Consider the following 18,773-nt stretch of genomic DNA (forward strand, 5'->3'; position numbering starts at 1 on the left):
AGGGATGCTACTTCCTCTGCTGCCTTGTAAAATGGGCCCAGATTTGGCCAGTTGTCTTTTAATGTTTAAACCTTTGTAGAGCAAAAAACAATCAGTCTTGACATCTACTGCCTCATACTTGGTGTGTGAAACAGTTCTTGGTATAGATGGGGAAGAGTGAAAGAGAAGTGCATTGTTTTTGCTACCTGTTCAAGAACCTAGGAAATTCAACCTTTAAACTGTGCAGAGTGCTTCTTTATCAAATAAATGCAAATAGTTTACTCTCCTTCAATTGAAATATAAAGAGAAACTATGGGCTTTTAATATTATTTAGGAGATTAGTTGTACTGAGAAAATAATTAGCCTTGTTTAGTTCTTTGGTTCCTAATCCAGAATTATTAGTTCTTTTAAATTCTGGGAACAGAACAGTGCTGGCCACATATCAAGATATGACATTATTACTAGATTTATGGAGAAAGATCTTATGTGACTTTTGTGAAATAATAGAAGTCAAAATAACCCTTGCATCATTTTAATAACTTTTATGTTAACTGAATTATACAGTTAGTTTCCAACAAATGAGGTATGTCTTTATTTTCAGAAATGATGAATAAGCAAATAAATCTCAAACTGTCCATACAATCAAATAAAAGGGGGAGTTGTTTGTTCATTTTCATCTTATCCTGTACATTAGCATAATTTGTTTTAGACAAAGCTTTTTTATGGATCAGTTCAAAACTACTTCGTTAGTTTCTGCCTGGAATAAATGTAGTGTAACGTTGGGTTACAAAACAAGAAAGAGAGAGAGAGAGAGAGTCATCTACAGCACACAGATGAACTATATAGGATTTTAAAAGTGTGTGCCCATTTCATATTATATGTGCATAGAATCACAGGTAAAAGTAGGATATTTTGATAGTCTCATCTTAGTAAACCACCCTGGGAGCTACCATGTGGTGTTCTATTATTGCTAGAAGTCTTCTCAGTGAAATTGAGGCTTTCAGGAATGACAAAATAGTATCCAAAAGTAACAATTGGACATAGCTCTGTGTTGTCTATCAAAACTGTTGGATCTGTAAGGAGAATGGGTTTTATTGTTATGCATTTTTGTTGTGAGAGAGTCCCAAGGTTCCAATCTGGATGGGGAACCCATTGTGCTCCAAACTGTACAAACACACAGGAAGACACAGTCTCTGACCCAAGGGGTTTATCATCTAAGACAGGGGTACTCAAACTATGGGTCAGGACCTCAAAGTGGGTCATGACCCCATTTTAATGGGGTCACCAAGGCTGGTGTTAGCCTGGGCCCCAGCAAATCTGCAGCCCAAGCTCTATCACCCAGGACTGAAGCCCAAGCCTCACCACCCAGGGCTAAGGTTACATTTCCCCCACCCAGGGCAGAAGCCTTTGTGCTTCAGCTTTGCCCTCACCCAGGGCAGTGGGGCTTGGGCAGGCTCAATAATCGGTCCCCCTTCCTGGGGTCATGTAGTAATTTTTGTTGTCAGAAGAGGGTCACGGTGCAATGAAGTTTGAGAACCGCTGATGACAAGTGACATACTAAGAGTGGGGGAGAAGAAGTCAATCAAATATATACCCTTTGTATACATTTTATATATTTTTTTAAAATAGTGAAAAAACCCTTAAGTACAGGTGTCTCTGACTCTTTCTGTTCTTTCTTTTAGGCTTTATGAAAGTGGGCATCAAAGAGGGATTTGAAGGAGGACAGGTTACTGGCAATAGATCAGTTTGGGAAGAGCATGTGTGTGGGGGCAGCATCAAAAAAGGTGCAAAGACAGCCATGGGAGAAGTGGGCAAATGGGTGGTCATGGAGAAGAAGAGGCAGGGCAATGCAAAAGGAAAGGAGAGCAGATAAGTACAAAGAGGCAAATCTGTAAAGGTTAGAAAAGATTCTTGAACTTAATTTAATGGAAAAGAGATAACGAGTGGAGAAAGTCGAAGAAGGGGTGACATGGTCAGAACAGGCAAAAAAGGATGATCCTTGCAATGGAGTTTGAATTCACTTCAGTCATGTAAGGGAGACAGGCTGAAATACAGAATAGTATCTTGGTAAACAGGGCAAGAGTGAAAAGGTAAACTTCTGAGTTATCAGCATAAAGATGACAGCTGAAACCATGTGAGTGCATGAAAAGATCATGCAAGGAATAGAAGGTACTATGTATTTTTTACTCACCTCTAGTAAAAGGAGAATAAGAGTGGATACTGAAAAATAATTGAGAAATTATAAAAATATTCTGTAGAAGATCTTTAAAAATGTATCTTTGTTTCAACATGTAAATAGTAGTATATATGAGCTTATTATCATTTTATATATATATAAAAATTTTGAATCACAGGGCAATTTTACAAATGTCCTACACTGTCCCTTCCAGTCTGCTAGAGCCACATCCTGAGTTCTAACCTTAGCTTGAAACTTTAAACTATGTAGTTTGGCTTCCATTTTATCTACTAAAGTTTGTCACTTTTTAAAATTGACATTGACAGGAGTGATTGGCCTTTGTGTTACTGATCTAAGTAGAAATGCCTGTATAATCAACACAGACTTTTGCCTGCAGTAAAGCAGAAGCAGCAGAAACCCCTTCATTAGTGTATGAGAATTTAAAGGTATTTATTACAATATGGTTTATCTTAAGGTGAATGTGTTAGAGATAGAAACGTCAGATTAACTTTATTTTGTATTGACTATAGTTTGAAATATAATTGTCCTTCTATATCTGTACAGATATTGTGCTAGTTATTTATTGGACTGTCATATTTTTGGAATATGATAGTTGTTGTTTTAATGCTGTATTAGACTCAGAGATCTAGCTAATGATCCCAGTGAGCCAAAGGTTTTCTTCCAATACAAATTACCCAGTAAAATGTTGTCACCAGCTAGGGCCTATATTTTTTGTCACACAAAGTATATCTCAGAATTAGGTGTATTTCATTTGGCTAAAATACAGTATGTTACATGATTCAGTTTTGTAATTTATATAACCATTGTATTCATTAATTAAACTGGGTTCCTCAAAACTTTGTCAGATACGAGTATGTGACGCAAAAGAGGGTATTTTTCAGTTGACAAGGATACTGCCTTGGGCAAAGTCCGAGTTTGAACAGCCTGGGTCGGTCCTTGACACAGACAGTGGTGATTTAAGTTAAATCAACAAAAAGGCAGTCAATAAACATAACGTAAATGAGACCAAAAGAAAGCCCTTGGTCCTCAGGGCTTTTGTCCCCATCTTCTTCCCTTGTAATCCAAGAGGCTTTAACTAGCTCAGAGACAGCCTAATGCTGGCTCCTCTGGCAGTCTGACAGCGAGTTGTTGCTCCCTTGAAACCTCAAGCTCTCATCCTCATGAGCAAGAGCAGTGCTGAGGCATGTCTAGTGTAGCCCCGGGGATACCTTTGGAAACCATTAGTTGGCATTCAGGGCAGAAGGCGCAGAAATCTTTGGTCTCTTTGTGTATACTGGGCCACAAAAAAGTGCCAAAATTCTGGACCTAGTTTTGTCTTTTCCCCAATGACCTTTACAGGGTATGGATTATACCAAGTGAAGGAGTTTACAGCGATATATTCTAGGCACCAGGAATTGTGTTTGAACCTCCTTCATCTGCTGGTCTTGATCTACCTAGTATAAAAGGTCTGTCTTGAGGGCAAAATATAGATATTGCCATGACCTCTGGAGTTCTACTTCCTCATCGTTAATCACAGCCATATGCTCATGTAGTCGGCCCAAGGTCTGGTCAGTTTTTTATTCCAGTCAAAAGTCTGAGAAGACAGTCAGCATCTCAGGGTTTAACTATGGCATGGGGGGTCTCCCACCAAGCTTGTGGAGAATGTTTCCCATAGTCCTCTTCTCTGATTTGGCGAGTTCCTGGGTCTGAGTGCTCTGCTACACCTATGACTGCAGTGGTTTTATTCACTTCTTGTCATTCCTTTCTTTCTATACCCCTCTCCTGCCAAGATTTCTTGTTCCAGAATCAGTAGAAAAATATCTAGAAAAAAGGGTCCCCATGTTACCCCACAGGCTAGCATCCTCAGGGGTAATTTACATAGGAAGCTTCAACAGCTTGTAGGAAGCTTCAACAGCAGCTCAGGAAAGCATAGCCAATCTCATCCTCATATTACCAGAAAGGGTAGGTCTTGGGGGACACACACACCTTCAGAGGCTCTTGTATCCCACAACATTCAGTTGCACTGTGGTGCTTGGATAGTGTCTGACATACCTGTGGATGCAGTGGATACATATTTCTCCTATTGTAGGTCGCCACTCTGCTTCCACTAGTTCTCAGATGAATGTCTGGACACCGCCAGAGTCTACAAGGGCCAGAGTTTCCTTGTCATTGACTTTTACCGTACGATAAGTTTTCCTGGGCCCCTTCTCCAGGTCCTATTTTCTGCCATACAATTGACCAAAAACGCATTCCTTGTATGGGTACTCCATGTACATATGCCCCAGTTGGACACAGGAGAAACAGACAACTGCATCCTGTCACAGCCCGCTACTTTGGTTGATCTCTTCCTGTGAAGATTTTGGGTATCCCTGTGCCTGGGCAGGTGGCTAGCAAAGGTCTTGTTACATGATTGAGGATATCCATCTGTTAACTGGGAGGGCCTTAGGAGGGTCACAGACTTTGGGCTCTTTCTGATGCCCAGGCATGTGCTAAGGCCTTCTTGGGACTCATCCAGTGTAATTCCCTTCTCTCCCTGGACACACATTTCTCCTCCTTGCTGTTCATAGTGGTCTATGGTTCCTCTCCATTGGCCTCTCAGCAGCTTGACCAGTCAAGGAGTCCTCCACGAGGCCGGTAGCTTCCTACAGCTTTTCCAGTTGGTGTCTGCAGACCCAATCTTAACCAGTAGGAGGATCTGTATGAACTGCTTGAGGATGATCAGCTCCACAGCCTGGGGTCTTGTCCAGTTTCCAGCTTTAATCAGTACCAGCAGAAGCCCTTCAGCTTCTGGGCCACCATTTGAGGCCTGGCCTTGGGATTGTACTCTCATCTGGAAGTGCTGACGGTAGGTTATGCCTAATCAATCCAATATAGCTTAATCAGTTTAATCTTGGGCAAGATGAATGGGCAGCCATTCCATCAAGACCTTGGTACACTGCCTGACCTTCCCCTCTTCAGCAAGATAGCTAGCCTGATGGCCCATTTCTCTAGAGGCCATTGTGATGCTGTTGCTACTTTCTCAAAGGTTATGTGGAAGGAGTCTGTGTCATCATCTGCCATCATCTTAAGAAGTGTCAGGGCCAAGGGCATTCCCTGAATCTTGGGAGTTTGTCTCCTGACATTGAGGGATTTGAGCAGCTTTTTAAAGTCAGCAGGACAGTTATATATTATAGTAACTTTTAGTGCATTGTCATCTGCTTGAACAGCTGCTGTAGTCACAACTCTTGCTGTGATTACAAATAGGCTAACCACCGTAGGAGCTGATTCATTTCTATGGGGATTTTTGTTTGTTTATTTCTGCTCTTTCAGGGACTAAAAATCCCATTTCTGGTACCACATGTCAGCAGCCAAGTATACCACCTTGGGCAAAGTCCTAGTTTGAACAGCCTGGGTCACTCCTTGACCCAAGCAGCGGTGGCTTAAATGAAATCAAAAAGAAAGCAAAGTGTGTAAACATAACATAAATAAGGCCAAAAGAAAGCCCTTGGTCCTAAGAGTTTTTGTCCCCATCTTCTTCTCTTACACTCCTGGAATCTAGATCTCAGGCGGTCTACAGGAAGAAAGGCTTGGGTGAGAATGGTGGTTGGGGGCAGTGTACTGAGGGGGCATTCTCCTGTTTTGCTAACCTGGCTCATTTTAGGGGATCCAGGGAATGAAGAACCCCTAACCCCTCTCCCTAAGGAAGATGAAGGTGATTTGGGTGTGAAGAGGGAAACGTTAATGAACTAGCAAAGCTTCAGGATCCTATTGAACTAATTTCTAGATACTGCACATAACAATAATGCCAAGAATGGCTTTCACTTTCATCTTGCCAGGAGAGTACCTTTCACATGAGATCCTAGCTACTGAGATCTATACCTCCTAGCTGATTACTGTAATTCACTCTGTTTCGGACTGAATAATGTTACATTACACAATGAAGCTCCAGCTTATGCAGAATACAGCAGCATGGCTCTTGAATAAGAAAAACATAACAAACATATCATACTCTCCAATGGGTTTCCACTGGGTACCAAAGACAGTTCCAAGTACTGGTCCTAATATTTAAAGCCCTTAGTGGAATAGTGCTTGTCTGTTTTAAAGGCCAACTTTTTATCCACACACAACTAAGACAGCTTTTCTCCTTGGGAATGTTAACACTGATGGAGCCCAGATTCCAACTCTCAAAAGCAGGGGCTGAGGGTTACTCCATGACAGGCTGCATCTATAGTGTTACTTACCAAGATAAGATGGAGCCCAAAGTCTGGCTACAATACAGAAGACACTTCTCTGTAGCAGTCGTCTTGCACTAATGAAAAACAGGAAATACAGTGAAAAAGGTACAAAAAAGGGAAAGGAAACACGAAAAAATCCAAGTAAAAGTGGTTAAAAATAGGAAGGGGCCAAAACAGGATTTTCACAGCTAAACTTTCACAGTTAAACTTGGCATCTTGATACTGAGGTGATGGGTGTGTTACAATTGAGTGTGGCAAAGATCTTCCTGCAAATGAGGCATGAAGGAACTCAGACTGCGTCATGTATTTGGATTCATTATTCCCCCTTCTTTGTGATTAACTGATACACAAATATTGGTACAAATAAAGTAGATATAGTTTGGGACATAAACAGCTATAGCAAAAGCTGAATAGCTTGATGAACAACTTTTGTGGATATTTTTAACCTCATTTAAACAAAATCACTTATACAAACAAGTACACTGTATGATCTAATAACAGTCCTCAAAACCAAACTACATTAAAAATACAAAGTGAACAAAAAATATTGCAAACCTTCAAACCTTATGCACTGTTATCAGTTTTTGATTCTTCAGTATGCTGTTTCACACTCACTTTATTAAAAGTTTGAAACTGCTTGAATGCTGGAACTGACAAACCTATACATAAATGATTAGGAATGCTGTGCTAGTAATTTCCAGAACTCATCATTGAGTTTCCTTATAAGAACATCTCTCTCCGGTTCAAATGTTACTTAGACTTGTAAAACGCCTTTTTGAGCAATCTATTTATTCTTGAAGACAAATTGTCCAAGTCAATTCTGTTAACATTGTCACAGATTGGCGCTTCTTATTGTAGATTGTATCAGATCCTGTAATGATTGCCTATTATTTTGGCTGAGAGACACATTTTGACCGTTACTGACTGCCAGTTACAATTTTTCCCTTAATTTAGGAATTCCTACTTCTTACTGAAGCCAGCTGGAAACAACTAAGGCATTACAGCACCTTTCTCAGCTGTTGGCCATAGGAATATGTATTCTCTCCAAAATATATATCTTTGGCAGGGAACAGAAAGAAGGAATCTCGGGTAATCCTTGTGCATGCCAAGTGTAAGGATTGTTATATTTAACGGCTAGATTTCAGTCCCTGAAATTATATTTAAAAGAAGTTCAAAGGTAGGCCAGTATTCATATAGAATGTGTAGTTTTCATGCAAAAAAACTTTAAAAATAGCTTTTCACTATATTTATCCAGGATTTTTTTTTTTTGTAGAGGCTTTAACAGGAATGTTTTACATGACTTGCAGCTTGAATGGTTTTACAGTACCTTTAGGACTGTGTCCAAAACTGCCAGATTAACAGCCACATAAAAAAACACTGGCTGCATATTAGAACATTTAGTCTAAACCTACAAACACAGTTGTCCTACGGGAATTTTTGCTAATCAGCTACATGGCCTCAAAATGTAGGTCACCTGAACAGTCAGAAGTAAGAAATAACTAGAACACCACAAAAACGAACTACAGTGTGTGCAAATGTGACATTCTTTTTTGGTGGAAAAAATATTCGTGAGAGAGCATTCCCCAGTAAATAGTAATGAAGAGTAGGGTGAAATTAAATTAGGATTTACAGAGGACACCTGCTGAACCTCCACACTTTACTAAGTTTTATGTATAATTAGTTTAATTATTTCATAAGTGATTTTGACTGCATAGATTTTCTGATTAAATTCATTGCCTAACAAATTAGCATGGAAGATATTGATAGTCATAAGTAGGATCTTATTTAATTAAATAATTTTAATCCTCTCCTCCAAAGCACACACAACCCCTCCAAGCGTGGTCTCGTCTGCAAACTTTATAAGCATACTCTCGATGCCACTATCTAAATCATTGATGAAGATATTGAACAGAACCGGACCCAGAACTGACTCCACTTGTTATGCCCTTCCAGCCTGACTGTGAACCACTGATAACTGTTTTCTGGGAACAGTTTTCCAATCAGTTTTGCACCCACCTTATAGTAGCTCCATCTAGGTTGCATTTTCCTAGTTTGTTTATGAAAAGGTCATGCGAGATTGTAACAAAACCCTTACTAATGTCAAGATCTACTGCTTCCCCCCTATCCCCGCATCTCCCTCTCAGACTCTTAGGCCTTTCTCCTGTCTGCCTTCTTTCTTCATACGGTTTGCAGAACTAATCCTCCAGGCCCTCTGTTCAAGGTCTGATGTAGAACTGGCTTACACGATCTTGCTAAACATGTAATACTGAGTTCTCTTCTTTGTCATCTGGCACAGGCATTCCTGGATATGGCAGGAATACCTCAAGGATGCAACAACTACAGCTAAAACACAGAGGTACCACTGTCATACGGGAAAGTGAAAGCTAAGGTTCAGAACTCCCTTCCGTTAATTGCGCTGTTAAACAATAATAGAATAACATTTATTTAAATATTTTGGGATGTTTTCTACATTTTCAAATATATTGATTTCAATTACAACACAGAATACAAAGTATACAGTACTCAGTTTATGTTTATTTTTATTACAAATATTTGCACTGTAAAAAACAAAAGAAATAATATTTTTCAAATCCTCCATTGCAAGTACTGTAGTGCAATCTCTTTATCATGAAAGCTGAATTTACAAATGTAGAATTGTGTAAAAAAAAGTGCATTCAAAATGATAAATAATGGAAATAGTATTTTTCAATTCACCTCATACAAGTACTGTCATGCAATCTCTTTATCGTAAAAGTGCAACTTTTATGTAGATTTTTTTGTTACATAACTGCACTCAAAACCAAAACAAAGTAAAACTTTAGAGCCTACAAGTCCATCAGTCCTAATTCTTGTTCAGCCAATTGCTCAGATAAACAAGTTTGTTTGCATTTGCAGGAGATAATGTTGCCTGCTTCTTGTTTACAATGTCACCTGAAATTGAGAACAGGTGTTCACATGGCACCATTATAACCAGCGTCACAAGATATTTACCTGTCAAATGTCCTAAAGATTCATATGTCCCTTCATGCTTCAACCATCATTCCAGAGAACATGCATCCATGCTGATGACAGGTTCTGCTCAATAATGATCCAAAGTAGTGTGGACTGACGCATGTTCATTTTCATCATCTGAGTCAGATGCCACAAGCATAAGTTTGATTTTCTTTTTTGGCGGTTCAGGTTCTATAATTTCCGCATTGGAGTGTTGCTCTTTTAAGACTTCTGAAAGCATGAACCACACCTAGTCCCTCTCAGATTTTGGAAGGCACTCAAGATTCTTAAATCTTGGGTTGAGTGAAGTAGCTATTTTTAGAAATCTTACTTTGTTACCTTCTTTGTATTTTGTCAAATCTGCAGTGAAAGTGTTCTTAATACAAAGATGTGTTGGGTCTTCATCTTCTTGATGATGACTACTTTCTTGAGACTGCCATAACATGAAATATATGGCAGAAAGTGGGTTAAACAGAACAGGAGACATACAATTCTCTCCCAAAGAATTCCATCACAAACTTAATTAACACATTATTTTTTTAACGAGCTTCATCAGCATGGAAGCATGTCCTCTGCAACGGTGACTGGTATACAAATGTTTAGCATTTCTGGCATTTAAATGCCTTGCAATGCCAGCTACAAAAGTGTGAACTCCTGTGTAAAATAGTGTGTGTAAATAAGAAGCTGGCAGCATTACCTCCCATAAATGTAAATAAAGTTGTTTGTCTTAGGACTGGCTGAACGAGAAGTAGCCTGGACTTGTACTCTCTAAAGTTTTACATTGTTTTGTTTTTGAGTGCAGTTACGTTAAAAAAAAAATCTCCATTTGTAAGTTGAACTTTAATGATAAAGAGACTGCATTACGGTATTGTATGAGGTGAATTGAAAAATACTATTTCTTTTGTTTATCATTTTACAGTGCAAATATTTGTAATAAAAATTATATAAAGTGAGCAAAGTATTCTGTGTTGTAATTGAAATCAATATATTTGAAAATGTAGAAAAGCATCCAAAATATTCAAGAAATTTCAATTCATAGTCTATTGCTTAACAGTGTGACTAAAACGGCAATTAATCACAGTTAATTTTTTTAATCTTGATTAATATTTTTGAGTTTATCGCGTGAAATAATTGCAATTAATTGACAGCCCTAGTGGAAATCTGAGGTTCAGCCACTCTGGAATTGGATCTCTGGGTGGCAGCCCTCTACTTCCTAACTATGTTTACAGGACAGGCCCAATGGTGATAGGTCTATATTCATATCTCCCCTTAATCTCTTCTTCCAAGCTTTGGTAAGTCCCATTCATACATTTACTGTCACCTCTTGGGTGGGAAACAGCCTGCACTGCTGCAGCATGCTCTCTGTGTTTTCCTCTGTTAGCCCTGGTCTACACTGGTGGGGGGTCGACCTAAGATAGCGGATAGCGTAGCTGAAGTCGGTGTATCTTCGGTCAACTTACCTGGCCATGAGGACGGCAGCGAGTCGACCGCTGCCGCTCCCCCATCGACTCCTCTTCTCGCAAGCTGGAGTTCTGAAGTTGATGGGGAGCACGTTTGGGGATCGATTTATTGCATCTATCCCTAATAGATCGATCACCCACTACTAACAGCCGATTCATCCCTGCCTCTTCCATAGACTTTAAGTTTTTACTGTCCTCTGTGATCCTAGGTTTGGATTTGGGAGAATAAATTTTGCTAGCCCAGCTGAAGCCACATAGGGGTACATTCCCTAGTTAATAGCTTCCCTGTTGTTTCCCTTAAGGACTCTTTGCACTCTCTATATTATCTTATCTTTGCCATTTTTTGTTGTTTCCTCTGGGCTTGCCCCTTACAGCCTCCTTTGATTTATCTCTACTCAGACAGGCAAGTTAATATCACATAGCTGCAAATGCTATTTATAAAACAAAACACAAAATCCACATATTTCCCTCGTTTTTCAGAGTACTATTGTACCTTCTTTATCATAGCAAACAGGCCTGCAGAAATAGAGAAGTATGCTATGTTGCTAACTTGAATGATGTCTCAATAAAGTATATATTTGTCATATCTAAATTTGTTGTGTCTGATTTTCCACTGCCTTGCATCTTGTGAAGTAATTTACAGCTGTGCCTAGTGTACCAAATCAGAATAGTCCTGTTGTCCCACTCAGTTTTTATGCCTGTACATGACTGCAAAAAGTGCAAGGCAGTGTCAGGTGCATCATCAGTACAGTTGAGCTCAAGCCACCAAGTTTGGATTTCTGCTCCAAAGACTGGAGTTGATAGATCCAGGGGGTTGGTTTGAGTCCATCTCTAGTTAGGAGACATATTTCAGGGCATGTCAAATATGGTATCTGAAACACATAGTAACTTGTTCAAGAAATTAAGATTTAAATAAAAATGTTGTACAGGTCATCTGTGTCTTTTATCTACATGAACACAAGGTACCAGAGCCCCTGGCATCCATTTACAAGAGAAACCTAAAAAGAAAAGGAGTACTTGTGGCACCTTAGAGACTAACAAATTTATTTGAGCATAAGCTTTCGTGAGCTACAGCTCACTTCATCAGATGCATGCAGTGGAAAATACAGTGGGGAGATTTTATATACACAGAGAACATGAAACAATGGGTGTTACCATACACACTGTAATGAGGGTGATCAGGTAAGGTGAGCTATTACCAGCAGGGGCGGGGAGGGGGTGCGAAGAAAAACAAACAAACAAAAAAACCAAACCTTTTGTAGTGATAATTAAGGTGGGCCATTTCCAGCAGTTGACAAGAACATGTGAGGAACAGTGGGGCGGGGAGGGGGAAATAAACATGGGAAAATAGTTTTACTTTGTGTAATGACACATCCAATCCCAGTCTTTATTCAAGCCTAAGTTAATGGTGTCCAGTTTGCAAATTAATTCCAATTCAGCAGTCTCTCGTTGGAGTCTGTTTTTGAAGTTTTTTTGTTGAAGAATTGCCACTTTTAGGTCTGTAATCAAGGGACCAAAGAGATTGAAGTGTTCTCCGACTGGTTTTTGAATATTATAATTCTTGACATCTGATTTGTGTCCATTTATTCTTTTATGTAGAGACTGTCCAGATTGGCCAATATACATGGCAGAGGGGCATGGCTGGCACATGATGGCATATATCACATTGGTAGATGTGCAGGTGAACGAGCCTCTGATAGTGTGGCTGATGTGATTAGGCCTTATGATGGTGTCCCCTGAATAGATATGTGGACACAGTTGGCAACGAGCTTTGTTGCAAGGATAGGTTCCTGGGTTAGTGTTTAGGTTGTGTGGTTGCTGGTGGGTATTTGCTTCAGGTTGGGGGGCTGTCTGTAAGCAAGGACTGGCCTGTCTCCCAAGATCTGTGAGAGTGATGGGTTGTCCTTCAGGATAGGTTGTAGATCCTTGATGATGCATTGGAGAGGTTTTAGTTGGGGGCTTAAGGTGATGGCTAGTGGCGTTCTATTATTTTCTTTGTTGGGCCTATCCTGTAGTAGGTGACTTCTGGGTACTCTTCTGGCTCTGTCAGTCTGTTTCTTCATTTCAGCAGGTGGGTATTGTAGTTGTAAGAATGCTTGATAGAGGTCTTGTCGGTGTTTGTTTCTATCTGAGGGGTTGGAGCAAATGCGGTTGTATCGCAGAGCTTGGCTGTAGACAATGGATCGTGTGGTGTGGTCCAGATGAAAGCTGGAGGCATGTAGGTAGGCATAGCGGTCAGTAGGTTTCCGGTATAGGGTGGTGTTTATGTGACCATCGCTTATTAGCACTGTAGTGTCCAGGAAGTGGATCTCTTGTGTGGACTGGTCCAGGCTGAGGTTGATGGTGGGATGGAAATCGTTGAAATCATGGTGGAATTCCTCAAGGGCTTCTTTTCCATGGGTCCAGATGATGAAGATGTCATCAATGTAGCGCGGGTAGAATAGGGGCATTAGGGAACGAGAGCTGAGGAAGCGTTATTCGAAGTCAGCCATAAAAATGTTGGCATACTGTGGGGCCATGCGGGTACCCATAGCAGTGCCACTGATTTGAAGGTATACATTGTCCCCAAATGTGAAATAGTTACGGGTGAGGACAAAGTCACAAAGTTCAGCCACCAGGTTTACCGTGACATTATCGGGGATACTTTTCCTGATGGCTTTTAGTCCATCTTTGTGTGGAATATTGGTGTAGAGAGCTTCTACATCCATAGTGATATCAAGTGATTTTCTGTTGCAAACATTTAATAAAGTAAACAACTGCAAAAAATGGATGAAATATACTTCAGGATCTAGATCTAGCAGAGAGGGAACAAATGGCAACACTATATCATTATTTTGCTATGAAATTACACTTAAAACAATAGCACATATGTGACTAGATAATTAATGTACGTATGTCTCATGAGATTCTGTGAACATAAAGTCAGCAAAGGAGGAAGGGTGTGTTTCACAAGTTCAGATTAGATTTCATGTGCATCTGTGGGGCACTGCCCTAGTTTGCCTTCCAGGATTTTATTTCACAATCATTTTTTATGGAAAAAGAAAGCTACTGTTACTATACTATTTTTTCTGACACCATTCGCCTTGGCAACAGTAAGATGGCAAGGCTGATTGGGTTCTGACTGAACAGTCAGTTCTTCGTGCAAGTTTGATTGTGTGGTGTGATGTACTTGCATGCATCATGTCATTTTGATAAGATTACACCTATATCGCTGTTTAGCTGCCATGGAGCCTAATCTTGATTCTAAAGCCTGAAATGTTTTCTCCATGCTTCCTATGGAATTCAAGATAAGTGTTTTGGCAAAGCTCCCCCCACTCCACCACCAGCTGGCACATCTATTTCTCCCCAAATGTAGAAAGTGCTAATATAATGTCAGGCTAACTCAGTTGAGCATGATCAATCAGGGACATCCATGAGGTGGCAAATTAACAGGTCCACAGCCCATCAGCATGAAAAGTCTGTGCTGTATCACATGATTTTTACTTGATCTGGCCAGCACGTTGCTAAAGGATATGTTCAGGTTTGAGATCGTAATAGTCACACTCCACTGTGCTGAAGAATGTCTGTCTGCTGCCTATCTGTGCTAGAAGTCATCTATTCTTGTTTTTAATCACACTCAGTGTATTACATGGTTCTGGTGGGCATCACAGAGAGAACAACTGTTCAGGCTCTCTTTGCTGTGGTTGCGCCCAGTCTTGATTAGGACCCAAAGGTTTGTTGCTTAATTGGTTGGTGGCCTGTGATATACAGGGGGTCAGACTAGATGATCTGATGGTCCTTTCTGGTCTTACAGTCTATAACTATAACTCATTTACCAAGTGAGTGTACAATTTTACAGTATAGTATAGGTTGCTAACATGAAATTACCTTCATGCAGAGCACCTGTGATGTTTGCTTTACTGTTATATATCTTGGCTCAAAGGAATGACTTCCTACAATACAGGTACCAGTTGAAGAGTATATAAGTTGCCCATCTACAGCCATGGTTATGTTCTATTGGCACCAGTTCCATAGATTCCATATTATACCCATGGAGATTTGTCTCAGTAGATGTGAGAACTTCCTTATGGCCTGTTGCAGGATTATACACATGAAAAGGCATGCTACATTTAGTGTGGATGGAGCTCTTAAGTCCTTGATTCCCTCTCTTTTTGGGTTGGAGTCCCCTCTGATTGTGAGTTTGTGCCGTATATATGGTTGCCACATCTCTCCTGTTGTTTGCCTATTCTTTTTCCCTGACCCAGCTTCTTCTGTTTCTCTTCTCTTTTTCTGTGTATTTTAGTGGGGTTTGAGTTCCATTTTTCATTCTTATTTTCTTGCTACTGCTGTTCTAGGTCTCTCCTTCCCTTCTGAATCTCTCCCTTATTCCTCAGCATCTTCCCACAAAACCTTCTCTCCTCTCTCTATTTCTCTCCTCTTTTCTCTGTTCCTCTTCACACTTTCCCTTTGGATCCCTTGGGTGTGGGAGGGAATAAAAACATTTATTGGGGTGCCTTAATCCTTGCAGGAACTGAGAAGAAGCAGATAAGGTTGATGGGTCCTTGAAGAAAACATGAAGACAAACAGACTTAAAAAGAATCGGCATTCACTCTGCTCAGTGAGGGGAGCAATTTAGCAGTGGGGTTGGGAATATGGCAGGCTTTTCATCGTTCACTACTCCTTTTCTCCAGTTTCTGTGAGCATATTCTGTTGCTCCACCCATCCTCTTTTTGTTGCCTCCTGAGGGTAAATTCAGAAATAGGGATGGGAGAGCAGGCCTTGGAGCTCAGAGGCTTCCTTTGCTTTACTTTTCCACCACTGGTGCTTCAAGATGTGTGCGTTGCTGATTGTAACAGGTAGATGGAACCAATACCCATCCCTAGCAAGGTTTTATAGATTTTTTGGGGCAGGGGAAGAGCTATAATCCATAAATTGGGAATTGCTGCCGTAAGTATTAGACACAACCATATTTTCTAGTTTACTTGTTTTAAATCAATTTTAATTTATGAAACTATGAATCTGCCTGAAATTCTAGCCCCGCTGACGTCAAAACTTCTATTGACTTCAGGTGAGTCAGGATTTCACTCCAAGTTTTTACAGGAAAAAACAGAATTCTGACACATGCCTTTCTTCCATCTGTTGTAGTGTTCCATTACCTGTGGCAAAGGAATGCAGTCTCGAGTAATCCAGTGCATGCACAAGATCACAGGAAGGCATGGCAATGAATGTTTTTCCTCAGAAAAGCCTGCAGCATACAGACCCTGCCATCTTCAACCCTGCAATGAGAAAATTAATGTAAACACAATCACATCACCCAGGTTAGGTAAGCTGAAAAAAAAATATGACAGTGCAGAAGTTATCTTTTTCTGTCTTTCCTTATGAAGGAAAATGATGGTCCTGTGTTTAAGGAGATCTAGATCCTATCTTTATATCTCTTGTAGAATTATGTGTCACTTTAGGCATGTCATTTAAACATCTCTGTGGCTTAGTTTTCCCATATGTAAATTGCAGATAAAAATAGTTTGCAGGGGTTTTATGAAACTTAATTCATAAATGTATGTAAAGCACACAGGTATCTATGAAGGGGACATGATGTGGTATTCCATCTTCTTATTGTTACTAAACATCAAAATGTAAATGTCTTTATGTTGGTGTTAGAAATTTATGTCAAACTGGTTATTTTTCTGGTTAATTGCACCACACATTTTTATAGAGTTGAGAAAATATATAAGTTTAGTTCGGCAAAGTTTTCCAAACAACATTCTCATGGTCCTTAAAGGACCAAGAAGGCCACTTGGAGCTTGTACAAATGGTTCCATCTGCCAGTCTTTCACCCAGACCACTACATCTGTCCATGATTGTGTAAACATCAGAGATTAAAACTTCAATATAAAGGGATCAGACAAACTCATTGGGACCCTTTTAAAATCCAAAAGTTTCTCAAATTCTGTTCCCTATTAGAGAGTCTGGAAGAAATTCTACTAATGGTGTAGAGAGAGATCTGTTAACCCTACCAATTATCCTCCAGGTAAAATCCCTAATGGAGTTTTCATGAGGTTCTTACCATCAGCTCCTTAGAATGTCAGTCTGAGCCTTGAGCATGATTGGGATATATTCAAAGATCTGCTATAGGACACCTTTTCCCGATGATATTTTCCGAGCCCTTGTTACGATAAACCCTCCTGTCAAATAGATTATTCCTGAATGGAAAGCAAATCTAATGTCACAAACTGTCTGTAATCCTCCCTTTGAGCTAATGAAGGGTGTTCCCCTTTGAAGTTGGAACCCTTATAACATTTTGTGTTGTGGCCATTGTCTCAGCTTGCTGGATGACTGAAGTGACAGCTGAGGCTTACAGACCTCCATATATAGTATTTCATAAGGACAAAGGTGTCCTTCATGTTTTATCTCTCTTTGTGCACAATTGCCCAACTGACTTCCACCAGCATCAGAGCACATTTTCCATCCAGTGAGACAGAGGCATCTCCCTGCCTCAGATGTGAGACAGGCCACGAAGTTCTACTTTACATAAATACACAACATAGAAATTTCAGGCTGATTTGAAATTTATTTACTTTACTTGAAGGACCAAAGGGAGGGAGTGAGGCCCATAAGGCTGAGTTATCTGAGTAGATCAGAAGATGTAGCACTCATGCTTGTAATCTCAAAGTCGACCTTATTCAATAGGAGTTAGGGCCCATTCCACCAGATGCATAGAGGCAATGCTTGTCTTGAGTGCATCTGCCATTTGGGCTTCCAGTCATATTGTTACTAGGCAGTATAGGCACCCATGCTTCTTCAGATATAGCTTTTGACATCTGTTCTGGTTTCTGTTCTCCTCTTCCCTCCTCCCCCGCACATGAAAGGAGAGCTACATAGATCTTATCTAATTTGAGCCTAACCTTGTTATCTCAAAAAATACCTAATTTAGTGTTTTTTTGGACTAGGTCCATCTATAATGACCCTCTAACTGTTTTTCTATTCTAATGTTATTTGCGCATTTAGTTATATTTATTATTTATTTGTATTTTAATAGTGTTTGGAGGCCCTGTAACAGGGTGGCTTGCCCCTTAAGGGCTGGAGGGCTGAGGCTAGCCAACTCTCATTAGTAAAGAGGCACACCTGGGTTGGATCAGGGAATTCCTCATAAATATCAGCAGGAAACTGCAGGGTGTGGCTAACAGAACGAGGCCAGGGCCAGGGCTCGGGCTCGGGCTCCAGTCAGAAAGGTGGAGTAGACAGGGATAGAGCCAGAGCTCTGTGGGTATGTCTACACAACAAAGAAAAACTCCCAGCTGTGTAGATTTCTGGGCTTGGGCTGCAGACTGGGCTCTAGGACCCTGAGGGATGGGAGGGCCTGCAAAGTGACCCCTGACTTTGAGGTTGTGCTCAGTAAGTGGCCTTCCCACTATAGGCTCCAATTAGGGATCAGGGTCTCATTATGTTAGGCACTATACAGATGTAAGGTAAAAGGTCAGGTCCTGCCTCATAGAGCTTCCAGTCTTGGTTACAACATTCTGGATGAAACAGGTGGACCAAACAAACAGGGGAGGAGGGAGTATGGGTGAGTCAACAGTGCTTTGAGCATGTTTTGTATGGTAAGGAGTAGTCAGAGCTCACTACCTGCCTGATCATTATCAGCTGACAGAGTTGTGTACGCGTCACAGAGAGATGAGTCTTAAGGAGGGATTTTTAAGGAGAATGAGTTAGCGGCTTTTTAGATATTGATGAGGCGTGCATACGCAGTTGTGAGGGAGTAAGTGCAAAGGTTTTTGAGATAGAATAGTTTTGAATGGTGGAAACACTGGAAGAGTGAAGGCAGTAGTCAGCACCATAATGTGTTAATGGAAAAGCTAGGTAGGGTGGGCCTAAGCCATGAAGGGTCTTAAAGGTAAAGAAGAGAAGCTTGTGTTTGACACAGTAGAGAAGGGGGGACTCAAAGAGGGTGATATGACCAGAGCGATGAGCAGGAAA

At 40.5% G+C, this 18,773-nt stretch overlaps 1 protein-coding gene across 1 annotated transcript in view; it reads left to right on the plus strand.

Moving 5' to 3' along the window:
• ADAMTS19 (ADAM metallopeptidase with thrombospondin type 1 motif 19) overlaps positions 1 to 18,773 on the plus strand; it is a 278,728-nt gene that overhangs the window by 258,858 nt on the left and 1,097 nt on the right. The window contains exon 22 of the mRNA XM_073344873.1: positions 15,945 to 16,122. Coding sequence (XP_073200974.1) covers positions 15,945 to 16,122 — 178 coding nt within the window. The remainder of the gene's footprint in view (positions 1 to 15,944; positions 16,123 to 18,773) is intronic.

This window comes from Lepidochelys kempii, chromosome 5, assembly GCF_965140285.1.
Source record: "Lepidochelys kempii isolate rLepKem1 chromosome 5, rLepKem1.hap1, whole genome shotgun sequence".
NCBI classification, from domain to species: Eukaryota; Metazoa; Chordata; order Testudines; family Cheloniidae; genus Lepidochelys; species Lepidochelys kempii.